The 16,839-nt window shown below is 46.0% G+C and overlaps 1 protein-coding gene across 7 annotated transcripts in view; it reads left to right on the plus strand.

Moving 5' to 3' along the window:
* MAP3K4 (mitogen-activated protein kinase kinase kinase 4) overlaps positions 1 to 16,839 on the plus strand; it is a 113,038-nt gene that overhangs the window by 66,414 nt on the left and 29,785 nt on the right. For all 7 annotated transcript variants that reach the window (XM_045058328.1, XM_045058331.1, XM_045058326.1 and 4 more), the window contains 6 exons: positions 3,043 to 3,285; positions 5,538 to 5,684; positions 11,061 to 11,218; positions 14,500 to 14,616; positions 16,092 to 16,191; positions 16,405 to 16,488. In XM_045058328.1, coding sequence (XP_044914263.1) covers positions 3,043 to 3,285; positions 5,538 to 5,684; positions 11,061 to 11,218; positions 14,500 to 14,616; positions 16,092 to 16,191; positions 16,405 to 16,488 — 849 coding nt within the window. The remainder of the gene's footprint in view (positions 1 to 3,042; positions 3,286 to 5,537; positions 5,685 to 11,060; positions 11,219 to 14,499; positions 14,617 to 16,091; positions 16,192 to 16,404; positions 16,489 to 16,839) is intronic.

Raw genomic sequence — 16,839 nt, forward strand, 5'->3', positions numbered from 1 at the left:
CAAAATTCTGCTGCCACCACTGTCTTTCCAGAATTCCTGTTATTATGTTGACTGCCTAACTGGTCAACAGTTAGAAATGACTGGTCATTTCGACTGCCTAAAATGACAATTTCATATGGTTTAACCTAACATATAGCTCTGTGTTTAGGTTTTAGTACGTTTGGAGTCTTTCCAAATATGTATGTTCAAAACATATTTTTATACTTACACTAATACATACTTTGGTTTCTCATATCAGGCAAGAATTTCTAAACAGCCACATAATTAAAAAAATGGTTAATTGTGACAGCATGAGGTTTAGTTATAGAGGGAGGTAAGGAGGTAATTTTTCCATTTTCTAGAACATTAGATTATCCATTATTGTCCAACTGTTTCAGCTGCTGCCTTTTTTATGTATTAAATTATGGATAATTAGATATGTTTCTCTGCTGATCTGTTTACAGTACTTTTCTATTTTACATAAAGTAGTTTTATTAGTAAGGTCTGCTATTGTGTGGGGTAATTCTTCCCATTAATTCTTTAAAAAACATTTTTTTATTAAAAAAAAATTTTTTTAATGTTTATTCGTTAATGAGAGATAGAGACATAGCATGAGCAGGGGAAGGGCAGAGAGAGCGGGAGACACAGAATCCGAAGCAGGCTCTGGGACCTGAGCTGTCAGCACAAAGCCCGACGTGGGGCTCGAACTCACAAAGTGTGAGATCATGACCTGAGCTGAAGTCAGATGCTTAACCAACTGAGCCACCCAGGTGCCCCGTTCCCACTAATTCTTTAAAAAAAATTTCTGGGCTGCTTTTATTTTTGTACATTACTTTCTTCCACATGAGTTTTATTGAATGAGTTTATTAATCCACACAAAAGGTCAGTGAGATTATGATTTGTAATTACATTGCATTTTTATTGATGTCTGTGTACAATGGAGTCAGCCCAGTTTGCCTGAATTGATCACAGATTTTATACCATATTTAACCCTGTATTTCTCACTGGAGGTAATAATAAATGAAGGAAATAATAACAAATAGGGCCATTCTTGCACTTTATTGCCCCTTTCCAGGTTTTTTTTTCTCATATGTTTTTGTTTTTGTTTTTTTTTTTTAATTCAAATACTCCTTTCTAGAACTTGCATTATACTCTTTAACCGAGTTATCATCCTGGAGTTGTATCTGCCTGTGTAGATTCTGCTAATTTCATGGCTTCTCACTTCCTTGGGTATTTTGTCTTAGGATCTTTATTTGGATTTAATTTTCATTTGATTAGACCTTACTATACTTCCTCAGGGGTTTTTTTTTAGTGAAGATAAAGGAATTGTACTTAGAGTTCTTCCTTATCTAAATAGGTTTCTTCCTTCTTCACGTTAGTGGTATCTTGACTGTGCAAACAGCCCTCTCCATCTCCTGTTCTTTCTTCACTCATGTGATTCTTACGTTAAGCTCCTAGATCTGACTCCCGTGTCTCTATTTTTCACCCAAAATTTCTGTTTCTTTTTCTTTTGCTCTTTGTTACAGCGATAATTTCTGTAGTTACTGCCTAAGTTATTAATTTTTATCACATTCAATCTGTTCTTACTGCCTTTATTGAATTTATTATAGAAGTCTTGGTTTGTTAAATTGTTTTTCCAGAGGACTGCAATGAGATCTTGCAGTAGAGTATTTTATGGTTCTCTGTTTCCTACATGAAATCAGTGTCAGCTGTTCTGATTCTTCACCTTGGTTTCCTTAAAGTTGCCACTTCCTCTTCAGTGCTCAGTAGTTTTTTAACGCCTGCCCCTCCTTGGACAGGGATTGACCCGCCATGCACCACCAGGAGGAACACGTTTTCCCAGCAGCTGTGTGGGTCTGGCCGTTGGGTCTCCCAGGCGGTGTTCTCTTGCACTGTGGACAAGTAGGGATTGTTCTCTTTCCCAGCGAGCTTGCAGCATGTGGGTAAACGGGCTGGGACGCTAGAGAATGCCAAAAGAATTCTTTAGAATTTTATCATAGAAAGTTTGCGGAATTTCATAGAGCTTTACATCAGCCTTTGATCTGGTACCACTCTCTGCACCGGAGAAAAACAAGCATTTATATTGCCTAAAGCTTTTAAACAGACATGTCTTAACCCTAACCACATTTATCACATTTTAAAAATGATGCACTATTTTAAATACTCTGGCCTGTTACAGAAAACTAAAGCATGTGTTAATTTAAAGGCAGAAATCTGTGTTGAGCATGAAAGGATATGAGCAGAGGAGACGAGTTAAGAGTTCAGTAAAGGACAGGGAACGTAGATAGGAATGACATTGAGGCAGAATAGTTCTAATTGGTGACGTTTTAAATTGAAGAGAAATTGAGGTTTTCAAATTTTGTTGGCGTCTGTTTTCTCAATAAAAGGAGAAATGAAGGTCTTTGGATCTGATTGGTCAGGGTAATGTTGCCAGAAGTTTAAGAACGGTGGGGAAGCTCCGAACTCCCTGTTTTATGAGGAACAGCATAAGGCATTGGATGGAGTAACTGTAAGAAAGGGGAGTGACACTGAGATTCCCAGGGGTATCAAATAACATTTGAGTGGGACCAGCCAGGTCAAGTTTAGAAATTTTTTATATAGCTCGGGAGAGCAACGGACAGAGGAATTGGTAGAATCAGCTAGTTTTTATGTTTATGTAAATGGCTCCCTGGTAATCTTTCTCAGATTTTAATAATTTCTGGTTTTCTCAGTCTAGAGATAGTTGGGGATAGTACTGTATCTAACCCTAAAAGTAAAGTGTTGTAATCAGTTTAAGTATGATGATAAAATTTGTGATGAAAATGATGAACTTGGTAGTTTTTCCACTATGCTTTTTTGATAAAAATGTCATAGTTTGGTATTAGTTCTTGTTAGGATTTTCTGTTACTTTTAGAACTGCTTGGGTCTATGTTAAACATGTTGAATTCTTCTAAAGATTATCTTACCTGTAAAATTGTGATTTTTGTAGGTTTGCCAGCAAATTATAGGGAATAATAGTTACAACCACAACCATAGCACCTCCTTTTGTATGCTCTTGTAACTTTTGTTGAATTTTTGTTCTAGTTTTCCGAGTTTCCAGACCCCACGTGGGGTTCAGATTATGTGCAGTTATCCAGGACGCCATGTTCCTCGGAGCAGAAATGCAGCACTGTGTCATGGGATGAACTCCAGTCCATGGACTTGCCCTCATTCGAACCTGCCTTCCTGGTCCTCTGTCGAGTCCTTCTGAATGTCATACATGAGTGTCTGAAGTTAAGATTGGAGCAGAGGCCTGCTGGAGAACCGTCTCTCTTGAGTATTAAGCAGGTCTGTTTCCAGGACTGATTAAAAAAAGTTAGCAATTATTACGCTATTCTACAGGCTTATAGTCTTTATTTTTAGGATTTTTTAAAATTGTTGTAAATAGCGAAAAATGAGTGCATGTTGGTGTTGTTAAGCTGCTCTTTTTAGGGTAATTTCAAACGTTCTTTGCATGTAGTCCTCAAAGAGAAAACTGTGGTTCGCCTTCCTGCCATCACTTTCTTGTTCCGGAAGGATATAGAGGGATGGTGGTGGAATGGCGTAGCCTCCCAACATTAGCCGTTGAAGGCTGGGAGCTTAAAATTCACTCAGGGAAAGTAGTTTAAGTTCCTTACACTTATTTTCTTGTCCGAGTGAAGCTACCTGCAAACAGATCATTCATTGTCTTTAGAGTGTGCAGCTGGGAGATGTTTGGACTCTTTGCTCGTGTAGACAGTTGCATGGTTTAAATAGTAATGACAGCTTCTGCTTTCTTGTTTTTTATCAATTTTGGATGGGATTTTCTAGGGAGTTTGATACTCCACAGGTGACAGGAAGGGCTGGAAGCAGTTGTATCTAGCACGGTGAATGCTGGTGAGTGTTTGTATTCGTACTTTATGGTATTAACCATACGGATATCCACTATACAAGATAAATAATTCCGATTGGGGGAGGAGGGAAGGTATGTTTTTGTCAACTGTGCTTGTCTGTCCCCTGGGGATGGAAGGGGGATGATGGGATGGCACCTGGGGACAAGCACAGGTCATCGGATAGGCACAGAATAGGACTTGACTTTGGTGGTGTGGCTCCGAGAAGGCATGACTCGTTGCCGCTTGGGTTCCTGGGTTCCTGGGTTCCTGCCCAGCACCGGCCAGAGAGTGTTCTTCTCTCCCTCGCTCTGCTGCTCACTGCCCGCTGTGGCCATGGCCTTGCTTCTCACTTGTCCACCTGTTGCAGTGGTAATTAACAGCTTTAGCAGGCCTGGGTATATACTGACTTCCTTTCTCACAAAACGGATATTCAGGAATATAACCTGGTAAAAACAAGGCAGAGTTTACTTTTTGCTAGTGGGGCTCTTATGAAGATGAAACAGTAGTTTATGTTAAAATGTTTTTAAAAATGAAAAAACAAAACTTAGATGAATGTAGTATTGCTAGAATCAAAATAAAACAAGTTTTGGCTTAGATCATTCAAAGATTCGGTTATAAGCACCTAAGTGACATCTTTAACCGAGAAATATACATCTGAACAGAACAGCTTTTAGTAGATGTCGCTCTAGCCATGGCTCCCTGATAGTAATTACTTTTAGAACGGTTTGAAAGGGAATTTATGTGTACAAAGGCAATCTGTACTAATTTTGGAATATTTGACAAGTACAGAAAATGATGCAGACAAAATGAGAAGATCCTGCCCCTCAGAGCGGACCACTGTAACTATTTCGGTGTATTTGTGTCCACCTGTTCATCCCACACATGCAAGTAAAAGAAAAGGAGATGAGTTTTTACCCTTAAATATTGTTCAAAAAAAGATTTCAGCTGGCTAAAGCAGTGCTCTGCTATCTAGGTACATCGTATTTATGGAATCCCCGTTGCTTTAAGCAATACTGTGATAATCTAGCGAGATGCCGTGATGGAAGGGCTGGAGGGCCAGTGACCTCATCCCGTCTCCCTCCCTCCTGTCCCGCTGCCTCCTGGGCCTAGTGTGTGGGGTCACTCATCTGTTTGTTTAGTTTTGTTTTCCCTTGACCTCTATTTTCATCAAATTGATCTTAGGTTTGATTTTTGTGATTATTAGAGGCTTCTGATGGTAAAGGCCACAAATCACGTAGTTACTGTACTAAATTACCGCAAAGATTGCCATGCCCTGTGGTATGTAGGTGTATTTGAATCTTTACTATGTTTTTGGTTAAAAATAAGCAGTTTCATTAGGAGAGTTTTCTATCCATTGTCTTCTATGATGCAAAATCGTAGAAAAATAGACCTTACTGTGTGGGATGTCTCTTCTGTATAACTTTATTTGTAGGGGAACGTATTGTCACAAATCGGCGTTTGCCTGTCTGGTACTCTCTCTGTGTATTTATGCTGTAATAGTAAATACTTATTTTCGGTTTTTTGTTCCTAATCAAGACTGCTAAGATATGTATATGAACGGAGCTGATAAAGAATTGGAAACACTTTAGGACTTCGAGACTTCTTGAGGATTTAGGTGGGAGGTGTGTGGGCTGACAGATGGCGTGGCCTTGGTGTGCGATGTCACAGAAGGTGTGTGTGCTCCCGCAGCTGGTGAGGGAGTGTAAGGAGGTGCTGAAGGGCGGCCTTCTGATGAAGCAGTACTACCAGTTCATGCTGCACGAGGTTCTGGACGACCTGGAGAAGACCGACTGCAACATCGATGCCTTCGAGGAGGACCTGCACAAAATGCTGATGGTGAGGCCCAGCGGGGGGTTTCTCAGCTGCACTGGGGGGGGGGGGGGAGGGCGGGGGGGGGGAGAAGGAGGAAGAGGGAGCGGGAGGGGGCAGTCTTTAACCTGATTCTTTTCATCTAGTATTGGATTACGTTTGTGTCTCCTAAATCCACGTTTTAAAAAACGCTCAAGGTTTTTTGCGTTAGAATTTTTGGCGAAGCTTACCCTATTTTGTTAACTGTAAGACTCTTCATCTTAGAGCAGAACGGCCCAGAAATGAAGTCATAGTCTGGTCCTATTTTATTGAGCCATCTGTCCTCAGCTGTTCTGCAATGCGTGGCCGGCGCTACGACTGAGAAGACAGTAGTGACAGTTAGAGGCTCCTAGTCTGGCTGGGCCCTGGGCGTGAGTGCTAGGTGCCTGGGCGGGATTCTGAAATGCGGTGGCCACTTGGAGACGGGTCACCTAAATTAGCTTGGGGACGTGTGGGAGCCAGAGTTCGCTGAGGAACTGGGCCCATTTGAGGAATTACAATGGGATTTGGCAGAAGCAGACCTGCCCAGAGGAGCTCCCCAGTCCTTACACCATGTGAGTTGTGTGCACGCACACACGTTGTAACCCCTGTCCTGTTGCTCTGATTATTCACTCCTGGTGGACGTATCCTTTTACCTTAGGTGCCCGTTTAAGACTTACTTGCAAGGTTTGCTTTTCTCTGGAAGCTTTATCTGACAATTTCAGTCTTTAACATGCCTCTGTCGACACCTTCTCTGAACTCTACGCAGTCATGGTTAGAGCTGTGCGGTGGAATATGCAATGATATACCATTTCTCTGCTCTCAGGTTTCCCAGACTACTGAAAGCGTCATCAGCCAGCGGCTGTAGCCTGGAGTTACTTTGTCTTCCATGATGTCTGGGAGAGGATAGTGTGTAGCCAGTACTTGTTGGATTGAGTCGGGCATATGCACAGATGATTCTGTAACCTGGCAGGTTGATGAAACAATACAAGAATGACCATGCTTGTGGGTATATTATTTGGGGAAGGTTTTCAAGACATATTTTGCATGCCGTTTTGCTGTGTCCTGTGTCAGGGTGGCTGCAGCACCTCCAGGTACCACCCCCACTTTCTAGGCCAGAAGAAAAGAGAAGGGCAGAAGGGGAAAAGTGCCCTTGCCAGCTAAGTCCAGAGCAGTGAACGCTCTCCTGGAAGCCACACCCACCACATTTCCTCTGCATCGTATTGACCAAACCTATGGCGTGGCCTCTTGACTGTGGCAGAGGCTGGGGATTCAAATGTTTAGCTTTCCAGTTGCTACAGCAGAAGGATAGAAAGGGGGCGCCTGGGTGGCTCAGTCGGTTGAGCGTCCGACTTCGGCTCAGGTCATGGTCTCGTGGTCTGTGCGTTTGAGCCCTGCCTCAGGCTCTGTGCTGACAGCTCGGAGCCTGGAGCCTGCTTTGGATTCTGTGTCTCCCTCTCTCTGCCCATCCCCTGCTAGCTCTCTGTCTCTCTCTCTCTCTCTCTCTGTCAAAAATAAATAAACATTAAAAAAAAAAAAAAGAAAGAAGAAGGTGGCTAGGAGGGGGACTTATAATATCTGGTGCATTACAAGAAAGAATTTTGAGTTTGAAATTATTTCTTAATTGGGGTGAATGCATAAAAGACCAGAGTGTGTAACCTGGCTACATTTTGAAATACAGTGTATTTCTTAGGTCAGAAAAGTCTTTATCATTGAAAAGTCATGATAAAAAAACAAATGCAAATTATTTTTTCTCTTTCTCTCAATGAATGGTTAAACCAGGAGTTTAAAAAGACAAAAAGCTTCCCAAACTGTCTTTGGTGGTTTCACAAAGGCACACACAGCAAGCACCCTTATCAGTGCGGTCACTGAGGCAGGAAGGGTAAGAGGCAGGTGGGCAGGGTGTGCCCTCGGGCCATTCAGTGCCAGAGTCTGGAGTCAGAGGCTCAGGCCATTCAGTGTCGGAGTCCAGAGTCCTCGGTGTGCCTGTGGGATATCTGAAGGCCAGGTGAAGGGAATACCCAAATTCGCAGCAGCTCCTCAGAGCTCTAAGTACTTAGGACTTTGTTTTGGTTTTGCTACAATGATCTGTGTGAGACAAGATCTCCCTTAGTTTCATCTCCATGACTTCACAGATGAAGAGCTGGAAGTTATCAGCGGTTTTAAACGTGTGCCCGAAGTGTGCTCAGTGGCTAATGGCACGGGCCTGTTTTGACATCTGGGGGAACCCAAACACAATCGGTGTGTTCGTTAGAAGGGAAGGAGGGAATGGTCTTTGGATGGCCAATTGCATCGTGTTTGCCACACAGCCTCCTCTTGAAACTCAAAAACAGCCAAAGGAATGGCGAGTAAAGAAAAAAACTCCGTGTTCAGCAAAGGAGAAAATTTGGCACACTGTTCTCCTCTCCTTGCCTGACCAAAAGACCGTTACAGTTATTTGCCTTGAAGTTTGGACTAACGTGAGGGTCGATGCAAGCTCTGAGTATCTCACAGCCCGTCCAGGGATCCGTTGGAGCGGTGGCGTGTGGGGGTGTGAGCGGTCCAGGGAGAGGCTGGAGGGGTCCCCGCGGAGGGCTTGTCGGTGGCCTGTCCGCAAGACAGAGGAGGAGCAGGCACGCTTGTGTTGTCCGAACGTATCCCGCTGCTGAGGAGGGTGACGGGAGGCAGTGGTGAGCAGGCCGTGATGCAGAACGTCGGTGACTTTGGGGGCTTTACTCCGCGTTTCGTCATCGTCCTGACGCGGAAAATTGAAGCACTCATGCGAGCAGGTCCAGGGACGTGACTTGCTGAGCGTTTGCTTGAGGCAGCAAACCAGATTGAAGCTATAAACCGTCTCAGCTCATTTCTCTGGCCCTGGCCTTAGAAGTAACCAAAGCAGTGAACATGATGGAGGTGGAGGAACGGGTGATGGATCTAAGGAAGCCACAGAAAAAGAACTTACAAGGAATGAAAATGCGATAATGAGGAGCAAGACGTGGCAGTTGTAGAAGACGCAGGAGGGAGAGGGGAGACGTGTGCAGCCGGTGTTCCTGCGGGGGTGCAGCTTGTACTCCGGTAGTGAACACTGTGGGTCCAGTGGGAGCTCTTAAATAGAACTTACTGGAGGCCATTTGAAAGCCTTGGGGATTGACTTTGTGGAAGGAGACAGATGAACAAAATGATGCACGTATGAGAGGAGAGGGAACTCGATACTGTGAGCTTCCGCAGATGCCATGAGGAGGCGGGTCTCGAAACACAAGTGTTGAGATTGGGAGGACGCTTCGCTCGGCCGCTGCTAGGAGGAGATGTCACATGGCCGTGTGTGTGTTTGGGGTGGAGAAGGTGAGGGATCCTGTATCTAATGACTTCTCTTCGTTAGGAGGGCTGAGATAGATCATCTGCTGAGAAGGGCTGAGGGTGGGCATTGGCAGTCTGAGGAAAATGGAGGGGTTTCAAAGTGCGGTCGTAGAGAGAAGGAAAACGGGTCGCGTGGAGATAGAAGTATTGCGCGCACCACGTGGTCGGGATCGCGATGTGTAGAGCAGGGGCTCCTCCCTGTCCCGCGACCCTCACGACCCTCAGCTTCTTGAGTGAGGGTGTGGGGCGCGGACTTGTTGGGCTCACCGTGCTTTGGGGATCTGGCAGGTGAGCTGAAGAGGGGGGGGTGGCAGGGTGGGGGGTGGCCGGGGTGTGGAGAGCTGACCGTGTGGGCTCTAAGCCAAAAAAGGAGGAGAGGGAGTGAAGGAAGGGAGTAGCGAACTGGAGAAGGAAGAGAAACCCATGGACTGGAGTTGACATAAGGTTTCAATACGAGAATGGTCATGGTGGTGGTAGTTGAACAGAAAACTGGAATGAGGAGAGGAGTTTTAGAATCAGGCGTTTGGATGGGTGATCTGAGGCCTGGAGATACTCTGTAATGACAAGATCTGGGATGAAACATAATGTGGTGGCTGAGTCTGGGATGGAGAGAAGACTGTTGGACACCAGAGGGGGACAGGATGACAGCAGTCGGAAATCAGTAGGTGACCGTATGAACAAAGGGTTCATGAGGATGCCAACTGCTTCCGGCCCTCGGGTACGCGGTCACACGGGCGCCCCGTGACGGGGCCGTAAGGGAGAGGTGCACTCCTTGGGAGACGGCCGGGCATGAGCAAAGCCGGGGAGAAGAGCAGCACCCCGAGAAGCCAAAGGGGATCCTGGCCTCGTATTTAAGAGTTTGTGTCATTTGGACGAGATGGTGGTAGACCCACAAATGCTAGGTTCCGCATACCCCGACAGCTGTGTTCATAACGGACCCCAGACCGCAGATTCACACCCCACAGGCTGGCTGGGGGAGCCCAGGGGCATCCAGAGACACAACAGAAGACGGCTTTCTGAAATCAAGACCTGAAATTTACCTCCCGAAAGTTAGTACCGGATTTCAGAAAACATTCACTCCAGCGAACGCGAAGATGTAGCCTGGGAAAGTCACTGAGATCCGAGACTGGATCTAGAATCCCGTATATATCCGGGCAGAGAAAAAGCAAGGCACCTCAGGGCGGGAGGAGAGCGGGGACAGCGGGAGACGAGGCTGCCATCAGGTTTCTTTGTTCGAACAACACGCAACGGCAGGCAGTAGTCCGGGAGCAATGCCTGAAACATTCTGAAGCGGAGAACGTGTAATTCAGGCATTTTATACTCAGTCAAGTTGTCCTTTCAGTAGGAGAATCCACAGTGAGTTTTTGTAATCTAATAATTGTGAACCTGTCTTGAGAAAAGCTAATTGACAGTAAAACCCTGGGAAGCAGCAGATACATCAAAATAAGGATGTAGGGATGGGAGAGCTGTTGCATAGGATTTGTGGTGGACATAAACCCCATTTCAGAAGACCTGGGTATTTTGATTAGATACCATAACTTATATATCATACATCTTGAAAAAAACCGTGTCATAAAAATCCGGGGGTCAGGAAGGGATGGTGGCGAAAAGTGTGCTCTTTTCCTCTCAACACGGAAGATACTGTTGAAAGTTAAATTAGGTGATTCAACAAGTAAAGATCCCAACCTCTTAAAGGAATAATTTCATAATATATTAATAATGAAATTTTCCGGGTATTATTATCTTGGTTTTTGTTTGTGTGTTTTTTTTTACTTTTGGGTACATTGTGAACATTTTATTTTCTTGGTAATTTGAGGGGATTATAAATAATGTGTTAAATTGCCAAGGAGTTGAGTTGCACAGTTTAAGAGAAGTGCCCATTCAGACCTCGGTGATGCAGTGAAGGATCTTGCTTCTCGCAGGGCTGCGTGCCTCAACGTCCCCTCCACTTTGCCCTTCTCGTTTGTGGCTTTCAGGTCAGCAGAGGTGAACGTTGTGAGCTGCTGAATTCTGTTCTCAAATATCTCCCTTTATGTTTCTTTATTTAAGGTGTATTTTGATTACATGAGAAGCTGGATCCAAATGCTACAGCAGTTACCTCAGGCATCCCATAGTTTAAAAAATCTGTTAGAAGAAGAATGGAATTTCACCAAAGAAATAACCCATTACATCCGGGGAGGAGAAGCACAGGCCGGCAAACTTTTCTGGTAGGACCCTTGTGCTCCTGAGCGCGCCTGCCCATTCGCACCCCCCGCCCCCCGCCCCGTCCTCTGTGACATGTGTACCTGCTCAGTTACATGAAGGTGACAAGCAGTCACACGTGCGCATGTGCCTCTCTCCCGAGTTTCGTTGTCCTGGGAGCCAGGCTGCTCAGCGGGGGGTGTGTGGGGACATTTGGCACCTTCCAGAAACAGTTTTGCTTGTAGTGACTGGGCGGTGCTCCTGATTAGAGGCCGGCGACACTGCTGAACATCCTGCAGTGCACGGGACAGCCCCCAAACCACAAATTCTCCCCCCAAAATGTCAGTTGAGAAGTTGAGGAACCCCTGCCTTAGCAGAAACGCTCTGAGGCCCCTGAAGGGCGGCTCAGACCGGAGGCCCCGGGTGTCCCAGCCTCGGCGGGGCGCTGGGAACCTCAGGCGTGTGTCTCACCCATGTCCCTTCTCCAGGAGCTGAGTGCCCAAGGTGGCGTCCCCGCTGCTGGCCCCTCAGCTCTTGACTCGGCTGCTGGGGGTCAGTGCCGCCCCCTCTCACTTGCCCCATCAGCCATTTCGTTTCCTCTGTCCCCTCGTAGAAGTCCTCGTGTGCGCAGCCCAGCTTCCCCTCCGTCGTGTGGGTCGTGAGGACCGCAGCTCTCCTGGGTTCCCCTCCAGCCTCACAGGGCATCGCTGTCAGCCCCCCACCCCCATCTGTGTCCCATGCGCAGGGCCTCAGAATTCCTCTCCTGCCCTGACCGTCCTCTCTCCCTGGATTGTGAGTGAGCGGCTGACTCTTTCTCTGACCTCCCCGGCCCTTCGGGCCCTGCCTTCCTGTTCCGGTGGGTTCCAGAACCAGTCAGCCTTCTTACAAAGTGCGCTCACGGCCCTTTTCAGCATCTCGCCTTCTCTTAATGTCCAGTAATTCTGCTTTGCCTGTAATTTCTTCTGTTCGCGTTTTCTGTTTCCAGGCTGTTGGGCTTTGTCAAATTTTTTTTTAAGAGGTTACTGTTCATTTGTGCCACACATTCATGTTATGTAATTTCCCCCCAGCCTCGTTTCCTCCTGTTGGTTTTTTGTTTTTATCTGTTGCTCGTCCTTCGCTGTCTGTACGCGGCAGTGTCTGAACTTCACCTTCCTGTGCCTTCTTCTGAGCAGTTCCCGGCTGAGGGCCTGCCACCGCAGGCCGGGCTAGTTCTGGATGCGCACGGCAGCGGTCTCCTTCCTGGGCTGTTCCTCCCAGGTTCCATCAGTCTCGGAGCCATCCCTGAGTCCTGTCTTTGTCTCGCACACTACCCCTGAGCCTGTCGCTGGTCCCTGCAGGATTCATCCGCAGTCTGACCTCTGCACACCCCTCCACGTGGGCACTCCTCCCAGGCTGTCGTATCTTGCTCGAATGACTGCAGGCGCTCTCCAAGGAGACTCTGTTTTAGCTCTTCACCCCGTTGGTTTATTCTCAACTCCACAGCCAGAATGATCTTGTTAAAGTGCACATCAGACCATTTTCTCCTCCGTTGCAAAGACTCCAGTGGCTTCCCTTCTTCTTCAGTAAAAGTGAGAGCTCCTGAACACGGCCCATAAGGCTGGACACAGTCTGACTTTTCACTGACTCTCTGTCACCCTTCTCTGTCCCCTTCTCCAGGACTTACCAGACAGCCACCTTGGCCTCTTTATTGTTTTTCCCGGACAGGGCATGCTCGTGCCTCTGGCCCTTTGCACTTGGTGGTTCCTCTAGTTGAACTGCTCTTCCCCCGTTATTTTCATGACCCATTTTCTGCTTCCTTTAGGTCTTTGTCTAAATGTCCCCTTCTCCATATTTAAGATGGAAATTCCTACCCACTAGTTCTTCTTGGTTTCCTTTCTTCTTATTTCTCTCCATAGCACTTAACGGAACTGCTCCATATTTTCCTTTTTTATTTTATTTCTTGGTTTTTCCTCTGTTCACTGGAGTGGTTCTTACCGGTTCCGTTCACTGGTTACTACATAACCGATACTCAGTGCTTGTCGAGCAAACCCTTTGTGGGTATCCTCCTCCACTGCTGTTCTGAAAGCGGGTCTGTAATCAGGTCCCTTTCCCACTCAGTTTCTTTGAAGGCTGACCTCTCTGCCCAGTAACTGAAGGTGGGGCACTCGGCAGGACGTGCAAGGCCTTTTGCAGCCTGGCCGCAGCTCGCGTTCTGGGTCTTGCTCCTTTCAGATTGTGCAATTTCTTTTCGCAGCCAGACCTCTTGCTTAACACGTCTTCATGCCTTTCGATCGTATTCATTGTTCTTCCTGGACTGTTCTTCCCCTCCTCCATTCCCTTGCTGCTAGCCTCTCTTCTCACTGCTCTCTCTCTTGCACCCCTGTGTCGCACGCAGCTGGGTTTGGTCTCCGTCCTCTGCAAGTCCCCTGGCGCTTCCCTGTGCCGCGTCCGCCACTGTTTGTATGCTTACCCGCTCTCTTTTACCAGATAGACGCTCCTCTCTTTGAACGTAGAGGCTGGTAAACTGCTGTTGAGTCTTTACTTCACTCATTTAGATAGTTTTATACACTCAAGCTTACACTTTTCCCTAGTGTGTGGATTGTGTACTCCGCGAGGGGCATCAGCTGTGTGGAGTGTTTCGTGTTGATGGACCAGGCGAAGCTAATTGTCAGGGAAATTTGTAAAAACAGTTGCATTTAAGGAATTCACTTTGTTTTCTTATGCCGTCATTTAGTTTATAAAGCTTTTAAAAAATATCTGGTCACGGGGGCGCCTGGGTGGCGCAGTCGGTTAAGCGTCCGACTTCAGCCAGGTCACGATCTCGCGGTCCGGGAGTTCGAGCCCCGTGTCGGGCTCTGGGCTGATGGCTCAGAGCCTGGAGCCTGTTTCCGATTCTGTGTCTCCCTCTCTCTCTGCCCCTCCCCCGTTCATGCTCTGTCTCTCTCTGTCCCAAAAAATAAATAAACATTGAAAAAAAAATTAAAAAAAAATATCTGGTCACAGATATATATTTAAGGCCGTTTTATGCTATTTTAGACTTTTAAGTAGAAAATTACATTTGTGTAATAATTACCTAGCTTCTCTGAATATGATTTAAAATTTTAAGGTTTATGATAAAACCGTGATAATAGAATGAAGACAGATACGTGCCGTAGTTGAGATTTCCCCTTTCTCACATTAATCAGGATTTTATAGTACAAGAAAATTCTCACTATTGTTGATTCCCAAACTATTAAAACAGCTGGATTTTCAGCTTCTCATTGTAGAATTAGAAAGAACAAGGACAGTTTTTCTTCTTTGGTTTACTTTTGTACTTTTGTTCCCTTAGTGACATCGCAGGGATGCTGCTGAAGTCGACAGGAAGTTTTTTAGAGTTTGGCTTACAGGAGAGCTGTGCCGAGTTCTGGACCAGCGCCGACGACAGCAACGCTTCGGACGAAATAAGGTTGTGCCTCATTCCCTTCCCCTCCCCTTCCTTATTTCACAGACTCCTGCTCTTGGTGATGAGTCTAGAATGCACCTTGTTCAAACCGAACTGTTGGACTGTAGGGATTTCCATAGTAGATCTGAAGATTTCTGGTTGTGACTGTCTTATCTTTCCTTGTCCTCTCTTAGTTAGAATTTTCTGTGGCGTTTTCTTTGAAGGTGAATTTAGAATTTAGTGGCCTAATGAAAATAGTGTCTTTTGAGAAAGGGAGAAAGAGTGCAAGTTGACTAAAAATGAGTAGAGAGCATTCATCCCTGCGTCCTGGAATGTCTCTAATCACATAATTATGTTTCTTTCTGTCAGTCCATTAATACATTTAACACATTGTCATTGTTTTTATGCATAGCTTATTCCTTCTGTTGAACTTGAAGCTTAAGTACATGAAACCATGGCTTACGCATCTCTTGCATTTCCTCCAATTCCGTGAGATGGTGTTCAGGTTGGACCACGTTAAATTGCTCTTTCTGTGGCACGTGTATCAGCCGCATAGCTGTCTTGTGGCCAGTTATTAGCGATATCCTAGGATTCAAGCTTAGGAAATGCTCAAGGGAAATGACTTCTCTAGAGCTGAAATGTGTTTCTCTCACCATCCAAAATTTGATGAGAAGCACATTTTGGGTTTCAGAATACCTGGGAGGTCCTCATGCCAGAGTTAAAGAAAGAAGCGTTCACCCAGATTCTTACCTGGGAAAGTACGAATAGCTGAGAATTGGAAGGAGTCAGTCTGTAGAAGGTCCTGCAGGCTCGGGAGGTAACGCGGTGGATTCAGAATAAACGGGGAGTCGGAGATGTAAGGTGGTGAACTAGAGAAGGGCTCTTAGGATGCCCTGGTTCTTTATTAGCGGTGGATCCAAAAAGCGGGCTTGTGCGCTGGTGTGCTGGGTCTGGCTCATGCTGGCTCGTGCTGGCTCATCCCGGCTCCGGGGAGCCGAAGTACGATCATGCACACCTGTCCCCCGGCCGTCGCTCAGTGCCGTCACGCTGGTAGCTCGCAGTCAGCCGCGAGGGGCGTATTTATGCCACAGAAATCACCAGACACCGTGAAGACAGGAACTTGAGGGGGGCCGGTTGTTAACCATTTACCAGCCCATCACTGTGTATGTTCCTTTTCAGAAAGGTTCTGCACTGGGAGTCAACTTTTAGGAATTTTATCTCAAACTCCAAGAAATTATTATAATCAAATCTTTAGAAAATTGAGCTTACTGTTATTTGAAGGTTATTGTATGTGCCTTACTTATGTAAAGAATACAAGTACCTTCTAGAAAACTACAAGAGAGCGAGCTTCTGAGTATTTCAGACACATTCTCAGTAACTGCTTGCTCCCATGTGTCTAGTTCTCAGTCTTTGTTAATGTGGTTTGGGACTTGCTCCTCTTTGTTGCGGTTTCCTGACACAGTGTCACGGGCTCTAACTGGGTGGCGCTGACTTTGCAGGAGGTCTGTCATAGAGATTAGTCGGGCGCTGAAGGAGCTCTTCCACGAAGCCAGAGAAAGAGCCTCCAAGGCCCTCGGATTTGCCAAAATGTTGAGAAAGGTGAGTTAACAATCCTGATTGTCGAAAATGGTTCCTTTACCTACTTTCCTTCCTTCCTTCCTTCCTTCCTTCCTTCCTTCCTTCCTTCCTTCCTTCCTTCCTTCCTCCCTCCCTCCCTCCCTCCCTCCCTCCCTCCCTCCCTCCCTCCCTCCCTTCCTTCCTTCCTTTTTAAAAGCTAACCCTAAAGAAGTTTCTTTGTAACTGTGATCCTAGGACCTGGAAATAGCAGCAGAATTTGTACTTTCAGCCCCAGTCAGAGACCTTCTGGACGTTCTGAAATCAAAGCAGTATGTTAAGGTAAATATGTAAAATGCTGTAACTGGAATATTTTGCCTTTCCTGTTTTTCTCTAAAATGGACAGACTTTATCTTAATGGTCCAGATGGTAAATATTTTAGGCTTTGCTGGCTGTATTGATCCCAGTAAAAAGACTTTCTCATAATTTCTCAATGAAATAATTAGAAAAACAAAGTTTTTCATATGTGTTGACTTGCTTTAAGAAGGAAGATAAAGTTGAGGTGGCTCAGTCAGTTGAGCGTCTGACTTCGGCTCAGGTCATGGGCCTTAACGGTTTGTGAGTTTGAGCCTCACGTCAGGCTCTGCGCTGACAGCTTGGAGCCTGGAGCCTGCTTGGCAATCTGTGTCTCCC

Source organism: Felis catus, chromosome B2 (genome assembly GCF_018350175.1).
Source record: "Felis catus isolate Fca126 chromosome B2, F.catus_Fca126_mat1.0, whole genome shotgun sequence".
NCBI classification, from domain to species: Eukaryota; Metazoa; Chordata; class Mammalia; order Carnivora; family Felidae; genus Felis; species Felis catus.